Source organism: Bombina bombina, chromosome 1, assembly GCF_027579735.1.
Source record: "Bombina bombina isolate aBomBom1 chromosome 1, aBomBom1.pri, whole genome shotgun sequence".
Taxonomy (NCBI): Eukaryota; Metazoa; Chordata; class Amphibia; order Anura; family Bombinatoridae; genus Bombina; species Bombina bombina.
This window is the reverse complement of record NC_069499.1, coordinates 1529077357-1529097675: the sequence shown is the minus strand read 5'-3', so window position 1 is coordinate 1529097675 and position 20319 is coordinate 1529077357. Positions and strand designations below refer to the sequence as shown.

Sequence of the window (20319 nt, the reverse complement as noted above, 5' to 3'; positions counted from 1 at the left end):
TATGTGTATTTCATTGATACATGCATTTATTCGCTTCCCAAATTGCATAGTTATTGCTTGTCGAGTGCTCGTTTAGTAGGAAATATTCCTTGATACTGACATTAAGTTTCCTGACTGTATCTGGGTTGTTGAGTAGAGTGTTGTCTAATTTCCATGTATAGGGTGTTAATGGTGTGTTCGTCCAAGATATTTTCAGTTTTACCGTTGAGTGATCGGACCACGATGTGGGGGAAATATTGCCTCTATTGACTAGAGCTAGGGCTGTTTGATTGGAGAAGATGTAGTCTATGCGACTGTGTGTTTTATTTGGGTGTGAAAAGAAAGTGAAGTCTTGTGTATCCTGATGGGTGAAGCGCCAGGTATCGTGCAGGTTGAGACTCCTCTGACCTGTCCACAGTACCTTCGTGACTTTTTTCTAAATTGCTATGGTGCAATTGGAGCTATCTTTGGCTGGTTGCAGGGGGACATTAAAGTCTCCCGCTAAAAATATGGGGACTTATGTATTTTTTTTTGTCATTTGGAGACAACACTGTAATGTTGCTGACTTTGGAGAAGGATTACCAAGCTTGGCCAAACTTCTGAAAATAAATCCCAAGTATCAAATACATTCACATAATGCTTATGCACTTGTGCAGTCCTGAAAATAGCATTACCTCATTAAAAAGACATTTAATCAACCATAAAAATGTTTCAAGAAAGTAAAAATATTGCAATATTTAATCATTTATTTTGGGACAGTGTCAAAAATACAAAAAATGCTCCAATTCAGTACAGCAAGTTAGTTATCCTTTAATACTATGCGTTTAACCACAACTGCCACAGGACCAGCAGATCGGAAACAGATGCTGATCCAATAAGCATTACTAGTCACATGACCCAGGTGTGTTACTAGTGCTGCTAATTAAATAAGCATCAGTTGCTGCTCAGACCTGCAGCCCTCTACTGGTCCAGAAAAGTACTTTTACTGTGTATTTAACTCCTTGGGGAGGAGGGGGGTTAAACACATAACAATAAAGGATACCTAGTCTTAAAGTTACATTTGCTAACAGATTAGAGCACGTAATTTTGTGACTAGAATGGCGCTTTAAATTATTTTAAAACATTTAGGGCTAGATTACAAGTGGGGAGTTAATTTATTGCGCGGCCGCAAATTCGAGATAAATAACCAGCCATTACAAGTGGCTGGTTATTACTAACGCAAGCTTGCAGTAGCAATTAGCGCCCCAAAAATGGACCCCAAAATACAGTGTAGTGAGCAATTTAAAAAATAAATGTAGCATCTGTATTAATAACTGCAGATGGCAATTTTTAGGGGTTAAAAGTGGCGGGTGTGGGGTGTTAGAAAAAAAAAACAGCACTGAAAGGTGCCTTTACATTGCGGTCTATGGGGACTGTGTGTTCCCTGTAAATATATATATGTATATGATTATATACATATATAGTTATGTGTTAAAATGTGTATATACATATATATTTAAAATTGTTGCTCTAGTTCTCATGCCGTGTCTAACGGCATGAGAACGAGACTCCCATTGGAGCTATTGAGTGCAAAGCTTCCATGCAATGAGAATGCAAGGAAACGTTCGCATTGCGGACCACTTCAAATAACAGCGCACATTGCGCATGCTGGTATTACGAGTGGAGCACAAATATCACGCTCGCGCAAAAGCGCAATTTTGCGCTCAATTCATAATCCAGGTAGCACAGAGGATATTAAGGCAACAAGCTTCACAAGGTGACTTCAGAAGTCTAAGATCTGATGTGGGTAAGGTTCTAACAGAGGGTGTACATGGGTCTTATCTATTGTGAATATTTAGCTTACAGATGGGTTGCAGGGCAAGAGGTTTGACCTAATGTACAATGTCAGTATGTGACTGACAGAGGGGATGCAGGGACACAAGTCTAAATCTAATGTGACCATCTGACTGAAAAAAGGGGCTGCAGGGCACAAGTTCTGATGCGACCATCTGACTGAAAGAGGGGCTGCAGGGCCCGAGTTCTGATGAGACCATCTGACTGAAAGAGGGGCTGCAGGGCCCGAGTTCTGATGAGACCATCTGACTGAAAGAGGGGCTGCAGGGACAAGAGTCTAATCTGATGTGGGTATGTGGAGGAAAGAGGGGCTGCAGCGACAGGTCTAATCTATTTTTTTTAATCATTATCATAAACATTATTATTAGAAGTAATTCAATTAAATAGTTATTCTTTGTTAATCACGAAACCTAATTTAAAATAAGATGTTGGTCCTTGATGATATTACTATGGCACAGCGACCAGAAAAGGTTGTCGAATAAAAACAAACGTCTGTGGATAATTACCTGAAGTCTTGCTAGAATACTCGCTTTCTTTGAATTAGACGAGTAACTTCTGGAACAGGAAACGCTACAGAAACGCTTTGTTTTAGAATAAAAAGCATCTCTGACACCGACCATTCCGCACATTTCACATGTAGCTGGAATTATATATGAAAAAGTAAATTAGCAAACATTTCACAAGAGAGAAAAAGAAGAGACATCAGTGCACAAAATCAGAGGCAAATGTAAAATATTAAAGGCTAAAAAAAAAATTTAAATCATTCATTCAAACTAAGGAAATATAATTCAATGAAAAATTTGAAGAAAAATAAATAAAAATATTACGTATATAGACCCCCACACACTGTTCTCCTCAGGACCTTTTTACTGTCCACCTCGCTAAAATGTTAGCCAATATTAAAAATGTGCACAAATTATAATTAAAGGGACATTAAACCCATTTTTTTCTTTCTTTCATGATCAGATAGAGAATACCATTTTAAACAATTTTCTAATTTACTTCTATTATCTAATTTGCTTCATTCTCTTGATATTCTTTCCTGAAAAGCATATCTAGATAGGCTCAGTAGCTTCTGATTGGTGGCTGCACATAGATGCCTCATGTTATTGGCTCACCAATGTGCATTGCTATTTCTTTCACAAAGGATATCTAAAGATTGCAGCAAATTAGATAATATAAGTAAATTGGAATGTTTTTTAAAATCGTATTCTCTATCTGAATCATGAAAGAAAAATTTGGGGTTTAGTGGCCCTTTAAATACATTTGTTAAATCAGGGCTCGACAAACCCAGGAGCCAGGGAGCCACTGGCTCCAAGAATTTTATCCGTGGCTCCTAACTTTTTGAGTTATTCTCCATATATCTATATGCAATTACCTCTGTCTGGCTCCTAAAAATATGTCTGGCTCCTAAATATTGTTACTAGCTCCTAATTTTTAAACAGATTTGTCGAGCACTGTGTTAAATTATGCAATTTTTTGTGCTTTGGATAGCAGCAACTTATATAATATTAGAAAATGTTACACTTCCTCCAACTGGCTAATTCTTACCACCTGGCTGGCAACATTTTTCTGTGGAGAACAGCTAGATAGCAAGGGATGGTGACACCCGCCCTACTTTACCAATGACTTTTTTTTATCATCCCTAAAACATTGCCAAATATTGCTTCTGAAAGTTTTTTTTTTTTTTTTACTTTGATCCCAAGCTTGTTTTTGTCTATGGATTTTCTCTATTAGCCTACCAAGGCACCGTATTCTACTCCTGCATCAAGATTCCAGCCACGGCTCCATATTGCAAGCTCAAACCCAATGCATAGGGTTCACGTGCTTAGTATAGTGAAGAATAATTGCCAATTTTGAAGAATTAAAATTAGATCACATTTATGAAAATTCAAATTTTCATTTGTTTATAATTATATATTTTTGTCTAAAAACAAGGTAAGAATAACAAGTGTACCATTTAGGGGCTTTGACAGCTCGTCATAAAAGGTTTACAAATCGGTAAAATTTTGCTGCCAGAGCTCAAAAGCATAATCTAATAAACTAATGTGCATAGCACATGATAAACTCTTTAACTGTCTATTTGTTTGCACACCTTTTAACTTCTGTATCATTAAGATAAGATTTTATTGTATTATTTACATAGTGTGTCCATGGAGTATACAATTTCACATAATAAAGTATTAAAGGGACATGAAACTTAATTTTTTTTCTTTCAGGATTCCAATAGAACATAGCATTTAAAACAATGTGCGTCTATTATCTAATTTGCTTCATTCTCTTGGTATCATTTGTTGAAGGAGCAGTAATACACTAATAGGAGCTATCGGAAAGCCAATGAGAAGAGGCATAGATGTGCAGCCACCAATCAGCAGCTTCTGAGCCTACCTATGTATATTTTTCAACAAAGGATAAAAAAGCTAAACAAATTAGACAATAGAAGTAAATTGGAAAGTTGTTTAAAATTGCATGCTCTATCGAAATCATGAAAGAAAAACAAACCTGGGTTTCATGTTCTTTTAACAAACAAAAAATACTGATTCAACCTAAAAATACAAACGTAACCTCTTCATATATTTAAAATTCCTGTTTTTTCAGTTTTTCCTTTTGACATGCATTATATAACTGAAGAAATGAAGAGACTATAGCAAGATTGTTTTTAAAGGCTGAGATAGAATATGCTAAAGTCATCCAGTAAGTCAGGTTTGTAGGATTATTGGAGGAGTCAGCCTTACCATAAAGAAATATTTTTTAAATAATTAAAAGATGTACAAGTACAATCAAGTGTAAACAAAGAAAGTAGTTGGTAATTTACACAAAGATAATCAGTTACCAGAACACATAAAGAGGTTTAAGGTTATAAAATGCACCAGTTGGGGGGGGCGGAGCTTGCCGTCTATGGAGATGGCCGTGTTCTAAACGAGCTCCTGAGCCCTATCTGTTTAGGACAGTCTTAGGCATTTGCCGACATGCAATTGGAGACCCGAATTCTGGTGAGGGAGATGGAGAGACGCTGAGGCACACTTACCCCAAACCCGGAGCCTGTCTCTTAAGCCTGCCGCCTAACACGGGTTGTCGCCATTTGTGACGGCCTTCTGGAGCCCTATACCCTAGCCTGAGACAGAGGTGGGGAACAAGAACTGCACGGGTGAAAATAGCAAACAAGCAACCCTCCTGCTCCCAAATCCCGTTTCCGGGCACTTACTGCACAACCCAGCCGAAGCCTACATCAGGAGGAAAACTCCGCTCAGGACACTGAACAGGCCGCATCCACCCACGTGGCGGCCCGGTTCCCCATAGCTCACAACGGAGGCGCACTCAATCACGCTAAAGGGTAAGCCCTCTTATGCATCGATCCGCACTGTGAATCTATGCCCCTACCATCAGCAGTCACGAGAGAAACTAGCAGTATAATGGCGGCACACACAATTTCCCTGGCTTAGGCAGATCTCACTAGCATGGTAGCAGGCTAATAAAGCTAAAGCGCAAAGCACATACTTTCAAAAGGGAAGCACCTAATTACCTCCTCACTTCAGGCCTAGCCCTATTAGCTGCAGTGTGTGGCCACATCTATCACTTATTATGCCCAAAAAAACAGCTAAGGGCAGTAAAGGCCCTGGGCAGATGAGGGCGTTAAACCCCTCAGTGAACAGTTTTTTCAAGACTTTAGAAGTCAGATCCCCCACTGTAGCTGATCCCACACCATCAGAAAATACAAGCCAGCCAAGTTCGTCTGACTCTGAATCTGAACAAGCTACTGACACCATCACTGTCCCAAAAGCTCTATTTGAGGCACTTGCATCAAAGAAGGATTTTTCATCTCTGCTGACGCAGGTCAAACAATGTATCAGGGATGAAATCTGTGATCTTAAAAAATAATTATCTGACATAGGACACAGAGTTGAATCCTTAGAAACCTCCCAAGAAACTTACTCATCTGCCCTGTCTGATCTACACAGCCGCATTAAAAGACAAGACAGCACAATCGCTGAATTAGAAGATAGAGTAGATGATGCCGAAAATAGAAGTAGGCGCAATAATATCAGATTGAGAGGCATCCCTGAACTTATTACTTCCTCAGACCTGGATCAATATTTACAAGACCTCTTTAATGCGCTGAAGGGGGAGGAAACCCCTACAAAAATAGATATTGACCGGGCCCACAGGGCATTGAGACCTAAACCCTTGGAAGGGAAACCACCCAGGGACGTAATTGTCCGCATCACAAGCTACCCGGTGAAAGAGGAGCTGATGAAATTGGCGAGGGAGCAACAACCCTTCGTATATGAAAATTCAAACATCCAGCTATTTGCGGACCTCTCCCAAAGGACACTCCTCAAAAGAAAAGATTTCAAACCCCTCACTCTCTGTCTCAGGAAACTGAAGATTCCCTACAGGTGGGGGTTCCCGTTTCACCTGGTGATACCCTGGAGGGGTAAAAGGCTAACATGCTCTTCATTAAAGGACATTCCTAAGATTTGCAAGGAACTTGATATACCGCCTCCATTGCCTACATCTGAAGAGCCGGCACCCCAGGCCGGTGAAAATAACCCAACTCCCCTACCCCAGAGAGGTAACTGGAATCAAGTCCAACATAAGCGAGCGAAGCGCTCAACTCCTTCACCACAGCTCTCATTGGGGGAGAGGGGATGAGGTTCAACAGACCAGGGATGATTTTTGCTGACTCTCTACCCTGTCCCGCCTTCCCTGGTTGGAGGTGGAGGTTAATTCACATTTATGAAGATTTGGTGTCAGACCCATTTTATACACCCGGCTGCCTTCCTGATCATTGATCAGGATATCTGTATCCGCCTTGGCCTTATAAAGATATCCATCTAGGCCTTGCTGACTCTATACCATGGGTACTCTATTGTCTAACTATACCAATAATTCTTTGTCCTTAAACAGTTGGGAGAATTTACTCCCTTAGTTTATTAGAATGGTTAGTATACTATGTGTTATTGACATAGCTCTTTCAGTTTTGTCATTTGTTTTTCTTTTGTTTTCTTCGATGTTATTTACTCTGTATTGTAATTTCATTGTGTACTTGCTCCTAATTTACTTGATGCTTTTCTTGCAGTGCCAACCATACATTATGCTTTCCTGCCTCACTCTTCATGACAGGTAACAAATCACCACAAGACATTAACATTTTCACACAAAACACTAAAGGGCTGAACTGCCCGAATAAAAGGAGATTGGCTATTTCAGATCTCCAGAAAAGAGGGGGACACATTCTGATGCTGCAGGAGACGCACTACAAATCAAACAACATCCCCAAATACTTCTCACCTCACTATCCTCAACATTTCCACAGTACCAACCCACACAAAAAAAATTAACGGAGTTAGTATTCTGATCCACAGGTCAATCCCATTCACTCAAACTCACATTGATAAGGACAAGGAGGGGAGGTATATATGTGTACGGGGAATTTTATTTGGGAGGCCAGTAACTCTGATAAACCTATATGCCCCCAATAAACTCCAAGGGCGTTTTCTCCTTTCAATCTGCAATAAAATCATGAATGATGCCAAAGGCTCCCTGATAATTGCTGGAGACTTAAACATCCCGCTTGATCCCACCATAGACTGCACCAACCCAGACACTAGAGCAAAAATTCCCCTTCTTCACAACATTTGGCAAAAATTCAAATTACTAGGCCTACACGACTCCTGGAGATACCTAAACCCTCAAAAATCTGACTTCACCTTCTTTTCTAACCCAAAACGTAATTATTCTAGGCTAGATTACATACTTGTAGATCACCTAATTTTATCTCACATCCAGCAATCTCATATCAAACATACTTCGTGGTCAGATCACTCTCTAGTTACCTGTACCATTAGGTGGCCCTCTGCCCCCTTTAAATCCTACCAATGGAGATTGGAGGAATCCCTCCTCTTAGAAAAGCAGAAAACAAGTAGTGTGGAACAGCACTTTCTATGAAGTGGGTGCTCGTGTAGACCGGTGAACTGCCTATTCACCTATCAGAAGTCACAAAGATGATAATGTCCACAGCACTCCAAATGACAAATTCTTTTATGCATGATTAAGGGAAATTAATCCCGAAACGTTGCTGTTTTATTGTGTCCTGAAATAAAAGAATTTGTCATTTGGAGTGCTGTGGACATTATCATCTTTGTGTCCTCTTAGAAAAGGAGAGAGTTGGACAGTTCTCAGAACTGATCGATGAGTACTTCACTATCAATGACACCCCTGACATAGATATTACCACCCTCTGGGAGGCGCATAAAAGCACTCTGAGAGGTGAATTTATCAAAGTTAAAGCACAACTCGCAAAAAAAAGCAGGGAACAAACCACAAATCTAGCTAGAGAACTTGCTGATCTGGACCATGCACATAAACTGCGACCAGCTGACCCTCTAATCCTAGGTAGGCTCACAAAAAAGAGAGATGAGTTAAATTCTGTATTGCAAATAGGAACCCAAAAACAAATGCTTCATCTACAACAAACGTATTACAGGGAAGGGAACAAATCAGGGAGATTGCTAGCGAGGGCTTTAAAACAGAAACAGCAAAATTACATTCACTCACTCAAATCCTCCCAGGGTAAGCTAGTTGAAGACACCAACGCCATAGCAGCTGAATTTAAAGACTTTTACCACAAGCTATACAATCTTTTTCCAAGCAGGGATCACAATGCCCATTCACTACTATGCCAAAAATATCTAGATAACATCCCACTCCCTAAACTAACCCCTGATCAACAAAACGTACTTGACCAGCCAATACAATCGTCTGAAATAATCAAAGCAATAAAGACTTTAAAGCAAAATAAAGCTCCAGGGCCTGATGGCTTCTCAGGCCTCTATTATAAGACATTCGCAAAATCCCTTGCCCCCTATTTGACAACTTTATTCAATTATATCTCGAGTAATACTCCCTTTCCAGACACCATGCTACAAGCTAACATCTCTGTTCTAGCAAAGCCGGGCAAGCCCCCTAACGCCCCAGCAAACTTTAGACCGATCTCTCTACTAAATGTAGATCTCAAATTATATGCCAAAGTCCTAGCTAACCGCCTTAATCCGATACTCCCTTCAATAATACACCAAGATCAGGTTGGGTTTGTCCCCCATAGAGAGGCCAAGGACAACATGGTCAAGATTCTTAACCTTCTAGAACATATTTCCCTAAACAAAACTCCAGCCATTTTCCTCTCCACTGACGCCGAAAAGGCTTTTGACCGCTTAGACTGGACTTTCCTAAGGACAACCTTACAGTATTTCCAATTCCCTAACTCCTACATTCAAAAAATACTGGCCCTCTACACTAACCCCTCGGCCCAGATTAGAGTTAACGGTACCCTCTCAGACCCATTCGAGATCAGAAATGGCTCCAGGCAGGGCTGCCCCCTCTCCCCGCTACTATTCATACTTTCCCTTGAGCCTCTGGCTATAAAACTAAGATTAAATCAGCACATCCAGGGGATTAATATTGGTTCCCAATCCCATAAATTGGCCATCTTTGCAGATGACTTGTTAATCACAATGACTGACCCACTCAAATCCCTACAACCGGCCTTAACTGACCTCTCGGAATATGGCTCCGTTTCCAATTATCTAGTAAATATGACTAAATCAGAATTTCTTCCCTTAAATTTAACCCAATCCACACTCGACACCATAAAATCAGAATGCACCCTTAAACCTCAAACCAAATTTTTTAAATACCTAGGTATCTCCTTGTCCCCTGATAAAGAAGATCTACGTAGATATAACTATGGGAATTTAATCTCCGAATTCCAAACACTCGTATCCTCATGGATGCCGAAAAATATTTCCTGGCTGGGTAGGATCCAAGCAGTGAAAATGATACTTTTACCAAAAGCCCTCTATGTCCTGCAGACAGTTCCAATCCCGGGCATTACTAAAGACATAGACACTTTACAAAAAATAATAAATGATTACATCTGGCGAAAAAGACCTCCACGTACTAACAAACACACTCTTTATAAACACCCTAAAGAGGGAGGCCTAGGAGTCCCACACCTCCGCTCCTACAAGTTGGCAATCTCCCTACAGAGAGTGGCGGATTGGTATGGGTGATCAGATCCCAAAAGATGGATTCAAATTGAATCAGAATTATCATTCTCCAAACATATAAGTAGCTTAAGCTGGAACCCAGCTTACCTCACAAGCCATACGGTTTCCCACTCCACCATCACAAATGAAACATGGTCGGACTGGAGTAAGATCCGCAACTCTTTTAAAACTATCTTCACGCCATATTCCCCCCTCACTACAATTATATCTAATCCAGAATTCACTCCTGGATTACAAGTAGATTCATTAAATTTCCAAACATTAGAAAAAATGCTCCCTATCCATTTTATCACAGAAGGAAATAACTTCAAACCACTAGAATCTATTCAGGCTATGGAACACCCTTTCTTGTCTTCATGGCTCAGACTACACCAAGCTAGACACTACATAGTCACACATACACATAGATCTGACCTCCTCAGGCCCCTAACAATGTTTGAACAGTTATGTTTGACTAAGGAAACCCCATCGAAGGTTATCTCTAATTTATATAGACGAATTTTAACTTCCTCCTTCCCATGTCTACCTCCCTACACCAGGAGCTGGGATAGGGAACTGAAATCCTCCACACACGAACAGACATGGTCACGTAGATTCACAGCCCTGTCACATTCTGGTCACTCCTCCCAGGCGAAAGAGACTAACATAAAAATAATGACAAGATGGTATTTAACACCGGCGAAACTTAAATACATTTACAAACAATCCTCCGGACTCTGCTGGAGGGGATGCCGAGAGGAAGGTCATCTCTCACACATTTGGTGGGACTGCATACATATTAAACAATACTGGGCTAACATATTCAACAAGACCCTAGGTTCTAATTTGGCTCCCACGCCAGAGGTGGCAATGCTTAATCATCCTACCAATCTAACTTGCAAGATAAGAAAACACCTATTCCAAATCTTACTTAATGCAGCCAACCAACTCATTCCTAAACATTGGAAAACCTCACAGAGTCCTACCACTCTGGAGTGGAAAGCCCTGGTAAATAAAAATTTGATGCTGGAGCGTTTCCATTATCTCAAGTTAGGCCAATTGTCATTCTTCCATGATATACAGTTTCTATGGGATTCCTTTTCACTGGCAGAAACACCACATTCCATATGACCCCTTGGGCCATTATAGTTAGTTATATATAATCTTCAGGATCAAAGGAGCTTAAAAGTACACATGAAAAATTTTTGTTTCTATCGGTTTCTTCTTCTTTTGTTTTAGCAATACTCAAGGTTTAGACAGTTATTTGTTCAATATCTTTGCATTGTACTTAGAAAATAACTAACAGGGGCTTCTGTCCTCAGACCCGTCTAGGGGAAGCCCTACACTTTATATCCTGTTTCTCTCCATTGTGCTTCTTATTCTGTATGAATAAGGTAAATGTCCTACAATATTCTGACCATATTATTCTTCTACATGGACTTACCTACCTCTCAGCAAGGATGAATTGAACTTGTTCCGCTAAAGGAAGCCACTGGACTTTGAGAACGCTAAAAACAGGTCAAATTCTTTGTATATTATGCTGCACTTTCATGTACCATTGCATGTAGATGATGTATTGTTGAAAATAATTTTTCTTTCCCAAATAAAAAGAATATATATAAAAAAAAAAAAAAAAAAATGCACCAGTTGGTTTAGAATAAATAAACAAATACGGAGATATTAACCTGACAGCTGTATTTTAAGGGATATTCTGGTCAAAATTAAAATGCATCTTTGGATGGAAACATTTACATTCTATATATATTGGCAAACATGAAAAAAGAATAAAAAATTGTTTTAGGGTTAGCTACATATTCTCAGTGTATCAGTGTTTTAAATACTGTGGCTGCTAAGACAGCCAGCAGGGATTGAATCATGTCAGATGATAGGACCACCTCAGGCTATATAAAATGCTGGCGCACCAAGTACACTTTTGAAACAGCTATAACTTTAAGTAGACGCAATTTTGCTAATATGTTTATATTGCAAAAATGCTTTATTCAAAACTGAAATTTACCCGTGTACATTCCAATTTTGTCAGAAAAGTCTCTTTAATATAAAATATGCATTTATCATCACAGATTGATAAAGTAGTGAGTGCTGTTTAAACACTGACATCAGCCCTACATACAAACATACAAAAGCTTGTTGTAATATGTTGGCGCTTTATAAATACATGATAACAACAACAATAATATTACCAGGGCTCAAAATGTTCCTCGCCACTTTTGATCGCACCCACTACCTTGCCCACACCACACCCACTAACTCTCCCTCTGCATATGTTTAGACAATGCAAAACACCTTATTGTGCAGTGATTTTTTAATATAGTTTTTTATAGTTTATCAACATCAATCATCATAGGGTTCTGGGGATAACAACAGCTGGACAGAAAAAAGGAAGTTGTTGAACTGAGAGAAAGCAGAGTTTTGACATTAATGTGAGATTATAGCAGAGCTGGAAATATGGTTTTATAATTATCATCTCTAATCTTTTTTTCTCCATTGCCTCCTCTCCTCAATCTCTCTTCCCCTCCCTTCTCTCTCAGGCCATATCTTCTCTTTACACTCTCTCTTCTCTCTTTCTTAACGCTATCTTTTTCCTCTCCAATCTCCCTTTGACCCTGTTTACCCTCTCAGAAGTAAAAGTCTAAGTACTAATGGGGTCCCTATAGCCCTAGAGGAATAACATATCATTACCCTTTCATGTATATAAAATATCCTTTAAGATATTATTTGTAGACATTCACTAACTTTCACTCGCAACTGTTAAATTTCCACTCGCCAATGGCTAGTGGAAATTTTGAGCCCTGATAATACTACATGCATATGGAAACATATTGTAGACCAATAGAAAAGTGCTATGTGTAAAAATCTGTTTAGTGAAAACACAAGTTTGTAACGTAGTATGAAAACCATATATTGTACAATATAACGTAAAAAACTCGTACACGTTTATATCTTTGCTTGAAAAATATGAAACTTTGTAACGTATTCTATAACAAAAATAAAGTTTTATTAATGGTAAAAAAAAAACAAAAAGAAAAATTTTTTTTTGTATAATAAAACACAAGTAGATACCGTTTCGTTTTTTGTGCCACTGTCTTGGTTCTATTTCAACCATAACTTACAATTAAGCTCTTCTGCAAGCAGACAGGGAACTTGCAGAGCTTGATTAGGCGCAGGTTTGCGAACAACAATGCCAACCAACACAAACTCAAATCCATAGTTTCTTGCAACAATGAATTGCTGATACGACTGTCGTAAGGTGATTTAAATAGTAGGTTCCCTTATTTCACATGCTGTGCCACTAAGGGATAGATTTATCAAGCCCTTTTCTCCACTTTGACTGCAGGTTCGCACAAGCAGCAGTCATCACTCCGCTGCTTCCCTACCCTGTTTTTCACCTCTTAGGTGGAAAATTTCAATTTCCCTGGTCTCTTCCAACCAGTGAGATTGACAGCTCCTGCCAGTGCACAGACAATCACGGGTGGGGTTGCATGCGAGCGCAAATGAGTGCTTGTGGGCAATGTTAAATGCAAGCAGAGAATTGCTGCCCGACAGAGGAGAGGTTGTGCGGACAGGGGTGCCCCTGTCCGCCATGGTTTGATAAATTGAGCTCTAAGTTTAATCTTGATTTGCATTGTAACTCAAAAGGTTTTTGAGCGCATAAATAAATTGCAAAGCACATTTTACAAATCTGAATATGAAAATATCAAAATGAAAACCAACAAATCTATATGCAACAACTGTCATATGCAGACTTCTTTAAGATAAATAAATAAATGAAATAGACAATTAATTTCCATTTAAAGCCATTAATAGTTGGTTTGTCTTACCCATGCCAGATTTCCCATCTGGGTATGTGTAAACCTGCCCATTATTTTTGATGATGGGGAGACTAGATGGTAAAGGAGCAACTTCCTCTTCGCTCTCATCAGAGCTGGAGCTACTGCTCGTGTCCTCACTGCAGCTATCATACCCGTCAAACATTCCGAAAGAGTCACGTCTTTTTCTCTCAGATCGTGAAGGCTAAAATTAAAATGAAACACAGATTAATTTAAAGTTGTCATATTAAGAAGGCATTTATCATAATGATTCTTTATATATTTATCCTGGAAAATTTTGCAGGATCCCAAAACATTCTGGGTATAACACAATTGTGATATTTGGCATTTTTATCGGCTCACAAAAAATAAAAACACATGAGTCAGGCAGAGCATTCCATTTGAAATAAAATCTTTCCAATGTATTTCTATTATCATATTTGCTTTGTTTAATTGATATCATTTGTTGAAGAGTAAAACCAGGTAGGTTTAGGGGTGTGCATGCGTGCTGAGCAATACATTTCTGACATTTCTGAACACAGGGGCAACAGTGTTTGTAGCAGACGTGCACACTCCTGTGTTGTGGACTTACTCTAACAAAGGATACCAAAAGAATTAAGAAAATTTGATAACAGAATTTCAACTTTTTTTTATTGCACACTGAATCAAGAAAGCTCGATTTTGACATTAGTGTTTCTTTAATTTACACATTATCAGAAGCTACAAGTCCAGAAAGTGTACAATATGGGAGAAATTTGGAAGAAGGGGGGGAAATAAGGAGCTCAGATTGGATTTGAGAGATTTAGTTTGAGAAAGTGAGAGGACATCCAGGAAGAGATGCGAGCAAGACAGTTAGTGACACGGGTTAGCAAGAAAGGAGATAGGTCTGGTGCAGAAAAGTAGATTTGGGTGTCGTCGGCATACAAATGATATTGGAAACTGTGGGACTTTATTAGGGAACCTAATGATGACGTGTAGATTGAGAAGAGAAGGGGACCGAGGATAGAGCCTTGCGGTACCCCGACAGAAAGTGGTGACGGGGCAGAGGAGGCCCCAGAGAAGGCTACACTAAATAAATCGAGTATGCCTGGGGTGCATGCAGTAACAGTTTGCAAGTATTGAGCTTGCCCTGTATCCAGGGTGTATGCAATGAGCATGATATCATCTGTGTGCACGTGATGAGTTAGCGCTATGCCAAGAGTGCATTCAGCTGCAGGTCCTAGCCCAGTGTGTATACAGTGAATATGCATTTCATGTCATATGTCTAGTGTACATGTAGGGACACTGCATATGTCCAGGGTGCAAAAACTGACAGCTGTCATGTGCTCAGAGTGTCTGCAAGTATATTAAGTAATGGCGTGCTTGAGTGTGTATGCAGTTATGGTTTACTCTATGAGCAGTATTAATATATAGTGAGTATAGCTAGAAAGAATGGAGGGATATTGTCACCATGTACATACAGAGGCAGTGTGTGTTCTATATCATATGTGCATACAATGTACCCAGTGTGCTTACGAGTTTGCCACAGATGCATGCAGTAACATTGTGTCCTACACCCTGTGTGCTTGCAGTAAGTGTGGCACAATGACTGTGTCATATGCCCCTGTATGCAATGCAGTGACTGTGTGTCATATGCCCCTGTATGCAATGCAGTGACTGTGTGTCATATGCCCCTGTATGAAATGCAGTGACTGTGTGTCATATGCCCCTGTATGTAAAGCAGTGACTGTGTGTCATATGCCCCTGTATGTAATGCAGTGACTGTGTGTCATATGCCCCTGTATGCAATGCAGTGACTGTGTGTCATATGCCCCTGTATGCAATGCAGTGACTGTGTGTCATATGCCCCTGTATGTAATGCAGTGACTGTGTGTCACATGCCCCTGTATGTAATGCAGTGACTGTGTGTCACATGCCCCTGTATGAAATGCAGTGACTGTGTGTCATATGCCCCTGTATGAAATGCAGTGACTGTGTGTCACATGCCCCTGTATGAAATGCAGTGACTGTGTGTCATATGCCCCTGTATGTAAAGCAGTGACTGTGTGTCATATGCCCCTGTATGTAATGCAGTGACTGTGTATCATATGCCCCTGTATGTAATGCAGTGACTGTGTGTCACATGCCCCTGTATGTAATGCAGTGACTGTGTATCATATGCCCCTGTATGTAATGCAGTGACTGTGTATCATATGCCCCTGTATGTAATGCAGTGACTGTGTGTCATATGCCCCTGTATGTAATGCAGTGACTGTGTATCATATGCCCCTGTATGTAATGCAGTGACTGTGTATCATATGCCCCTGTATGTAATGCAGTGACTGTGTATCATATGCCCCTGTATGTAATGCAGTGACTGTGTGTCATATGCCCCTGTATGTAATGCAGTGACTGTGTGTCATATGCCCCTGTATGTAATGCAGTGACTGTGTGTCATATGCCCCTGTATGTAAAGCAGTGACTGTGTGTCATATGCCCCTGTATGTAAAGCAGTGACTGTGTGTCATATGCCCCTGTATGTAATGCAGTGACTGTGTGTCATATGCCCCTGTATGTAAAGCAGTGACTGTGTGTCACATGCCCCTGTATGTAATGCAGTGACTGTGTGTCACATGCCCCTGTATGTAATGCAGTGACTGTGTGTCACATGCCCCTGTATGTAATGCAGTGACTGTGTGTCATATGCCCCTGTATGTAATGCAGTGACTGTGTGTCATATGCCCCTGTATGTAATGCAGTGACTGTGTGTCATATGCCCCTGTATGTAATGCAGTGACTGTGTGTCATATGCCCCTGTATGTAATGCAGTGACTGTGTGCCATATGCCCCGTGTGTATGCATATTGTAGCACAGTGCCCCAGCAACCACCCAGGCCTCACTGCAGTACCCACATGACAACAAAGACAGCAGCGCTGCGCGCACCCAGCCCTCACTCACCGGATTCTTGGTCTTTTCCATCAGAGGATCATGTATACCCGGGTTGCTGCACGCTCAGGTGCCGCAGAGTAAAAGACAGACCACGCTACACTACGGACAACAATGAACTCTACCAAAATATCAACAAAAATCATAATATCGATATTGCGCACGCGCCCTTGTCACTTTGTGATTGGCTGCTATCTCGGGGACGGCCTTGCCCACTATGGACCGTGCGAGCCACCGTACTCACCGATGATTGGGGAGCTGAGGCAAATCGCACGTTGAGAGGCTGCGGGACTCGCGTACACTGAGTGTCACGTAACCGGTACCCGGAAGCTCAGGGCAAGCGTAGCAACTGGAAGCTTAGACAGACTGAGAGACAGGGACTTCCGGCGTGTGAGAGCAAAGGTCACCGGAAGCTCCACGTGCGTGTAACAGCGTGAGTATGTTGTATAAGTAGCCCTGAGTGCGATGTTGTGCTGTAATTAGTGTAATCAGTAATTGTGCTCGGTATATACCGTATACGGTTAACGGAAACGCAAATCAAGCTCGTGCATGTCCAACCGGGTTATGTATACAGCAGTATGTATAGCCGCTTAACTTGTCAACCTCATGCAGCAAATGGACAATTATCGCTCAGTTGTGCTTTTTTGGTGAAAACTAAGCTTGCCCATTAGTTGTAATCTGCACATTTGGGCTTAAGGGACAGTGTACCCAAAAAAATATTTCGTGATTCAGATTAAAGGGACAGTCTAGTCAAAATTAAACTTTCATGATTCAGATAGAGCATGCAATTTTAAACAACTTTCTAATTTACTCCTATTATCAAATTTTCTTCATTCTCTTGGTATCTTTATTTGAAATGCAAGAATGTAAGTTTAGATGCCGGCCCATTTTTGGTGAACAACCAGGGTTGTCCTTGCTGATTGGTGGATAAATTCATCCACCAATAAAAAAGTGCTGTTCAGAGTACTGAAACAAAAAAAGCTTAGATGTCGTCTTTTTCAAATAATGATAGCAAGAGAACGAAGAAAAATTGATAATAGGAGTAAATTAGAAAGTTGCTTAAAATTGCATGCTCTTTCTGAATTACAAAAGAAAAAATTTGGGTTCAGTGTCCCTTTACTTGTAACGAAGCGTGTGATATAGCACATGGTACTGACAGCTTAAAGGGACATGAAACCCCAAATTTTCTTTCATGATTCGGATACATTATTCAATTTTAACAACTTTCCAATTTACCTCTATTATGTATTTTGAATTTTGAAATGTTGGGAGGTATGAATAAGGGATACAAAGAGAACAAAACAAATTAGATAACACCCCAGCGCTACGGAATTTGGCGGCGCTATACAAATAAATGATAATAATAATAATAATAATGAATTGGAAAGTTATTTAAAATTGCATGCTCTATCTGAATCAAGTAAGAACAATTTTGGGTTTCATATCCCTTTAAGTATCTTCATTTTACTGGTTTGGTTAGTTTTCTATTAGGACGAAGCAATAAAGAAATAAAATCAGCATGAAAAGCATAGGTGCAGATTTATAATCATTACCTGGTGTAGACTTATTGTTGGGTCACTCCACTTCTATATATGCAAATGAGTGTTCTGATCTCGTTTTCATGTTTAGTGAGACACTACACCAAAATCTACACATGTCAGGGGCTTTAGGCTCCCCTTGTCAAACTTTATTAAATGCATTTAAAATGTTGATAAAATTATACTTTTAGACCTTGTAAATACCGACATTAATAGTGCAATTAAAGGGACAGTTTAGTAAAAATTAAACTTTCATGAATCAGATAGGGTATGCAATTTTAAACAACTTTTCAATTTACTTTTATCATCAAAGTTGCTTTGTTCTTTTGATATTCTTTGTTGAAAGATAAACATAGGCTCATATGCTAATTTCTAAGCCCTTGAAAGCCACCTCTTATCTCACTGCATTGTGACAGCTTTTCACAACTAGACACAGTGCTATTTAATGTGTGCCATATAGATAAACAATGTGCTCACTCCTGTGGAGTTATTTATGAGTGAGCACTGATTGGCTAAAATTAGGGTTGCACCGATACCATTTTTTTAAGACCGAGTAAAAGTACTGATACTTTTTTTCAAATACTCACCGATACCAATTACCAATACTTTTTTAATGTCATGACAGTTTACCAAGCACAATACAGACTATTGATTTAAGATCACTTCTTTATAATTATGAACTGTATCTCAAAAGACATTTTGAAATAATAAAACAGTTTTATGTGCTTTTTGTCAAAGTTCATAGAACATGTTTATACATAAAATTATTACAATAACATATATTAATAATAACAACAATAAATAACAGCTGCAGCAGCTGGGACTGGAAAGCTACAATTTAACGGGGCGATTACTAGATGCAATTGGGTTGTATGGTGCCTATATAACTGATAAATCTGACACTTGTACTTAATACAAAGTCGTATAATTTAATTCTGAAAATAATATTGGCGGAGTATCCCAGTAATCCCCTTTGAGAAAAATGGGGCATTTGTATTCTACTGACTCAACAGAAAATAGGGCTGGTCTTCATATTTTTCCAGGGCTGCTTTTTATTCCCAGTCTAGTGCCAGAATCCGTAAGCAAGCGCTCAGTGTGTTGGGCAGTTTCATTCACCTCTCTCTGTGCCGCGCTGTGCTGTGTCTTCACTGCCTCTGCAGCACCGCTCTGTCTCACCTCCTCAGCGCTCCCCACGGGAGCTATGATCAAAACAAACGTTCCGGTCTGACTGGTGCAGATAGGATATGTGCAGGGAACTTCACTTTTTTCCCTCAAAGGTAAGAATAGTTGAACAACTGGAATCCTCGCACTCAAAAGGGGTAGGTAGGTTAGGGTGAATATAAATAAAGTACCGTCAGTCCAAAGGCTTAAAAGTAGAAAGCTCCTTTATTTTGAAATACACTAAAAAGGCATACACGCCAGCAAGGTTACAAGGTCAAACGCGTTTCATAGTTCTAACTTCTTCAGTGACCTATACCAACACCTGAAAACTCATCCTTAATAAAGGTATTAACCACTCCCCCATTACAGGTGCAAAACATTGGTTCAGGTGTATCACTGAAAAAGGAGGGCAATCACATTTAACATATGTATAGTGTAATTTCTAACAGATAAGCATATTTACATAGTTACAGAGAGTTAAGTAAGATATAATTTCATTTTAAAATATTAACATTTATTTTCTGTAGAATTTAATTTAGATGTTACATTTTAAATTTTAAAGAGACTTAACTTTATTTCTCACAACAAGTTCCTAATTAATAACCAAACCTGATTTATCCACAATTTTAAATATCAAGAGGTACTTTGTAATAGTTTCATATAAACTCCTCTAGTGTGAATATATCAGATCATTATGCACGAAAGCTGACTGATTTTGGAAGTATTTGTAACTATCACCTAATTGTAGAAAGGAGTAAATAAAATTGTTGTGAACCTAGAAACTTCCCAACTTTCTCTATCATTGCTATAATCAAAAATATATAGATATAATTAGTGAACATTCTTATGACTGGTCATGAGTAACAAAAATGCACTAAAAAATGCACTAGAAAATGCTCTCAAAAATGTACTTTAAGAAACACCCAATAAATGGGATACATACCACATTTTATAATACATTCTAATGGAATGAAAAATGAACATAAATTACCCACTATGACCTAGGTC

The 20319-nt window shown here is 39.5% G+C and overlaps 2 protein-coding genes across 7 annotated transcripts in view; one reads left to right on the top strand and one right to left on the bottom strand.

The window, feature by feature from the left end:
- Positions 1–16765, bottom strand: part of MBTD1 (mbt domain containing 1) — a 231185-nt gene extending 214420 nt beyond the window's left edge. For all 4 annotated transcript variants that reach the window (XM_053708377.1, XM_053708384.1, XM_053708392.1 and 1 more), the window contains exons 1-3: positions 16625–16765; positions 13700–13892; positions 2319–2452 (exon numbers count right to left, since the gene is read on the bottom strand). In XM_053708377.1, the coding sequence (XP_053564352.1) occupies positions 2319–2452; positions 13700–13892; positions 16625–16645 (348 nt within the window). In that variant the 5' untranslated portion in view covers positions 16646–16765. The remainder of the gene's footprint in view (positions 1–2318; positions 2453–13699; positions 13893–16624) is intronic.
- A 79-nt stretch (positions 16766–16844) lies between these two features.
- Positions 16845–20319, top strand: part of UTP18 (UTP18 small subunit processome component) — a gene marked incomplete in the record, with an annotated part of 140710 nt that continues 137235 nt past the window's right edge. For 2 of the 3 annotated variants that reach the window (XM_053708363.1, XM_053708347.1), the window contains 1 exon segment: positions 16845–17045. 3 annotated transcript variants of the gene reach the window in all.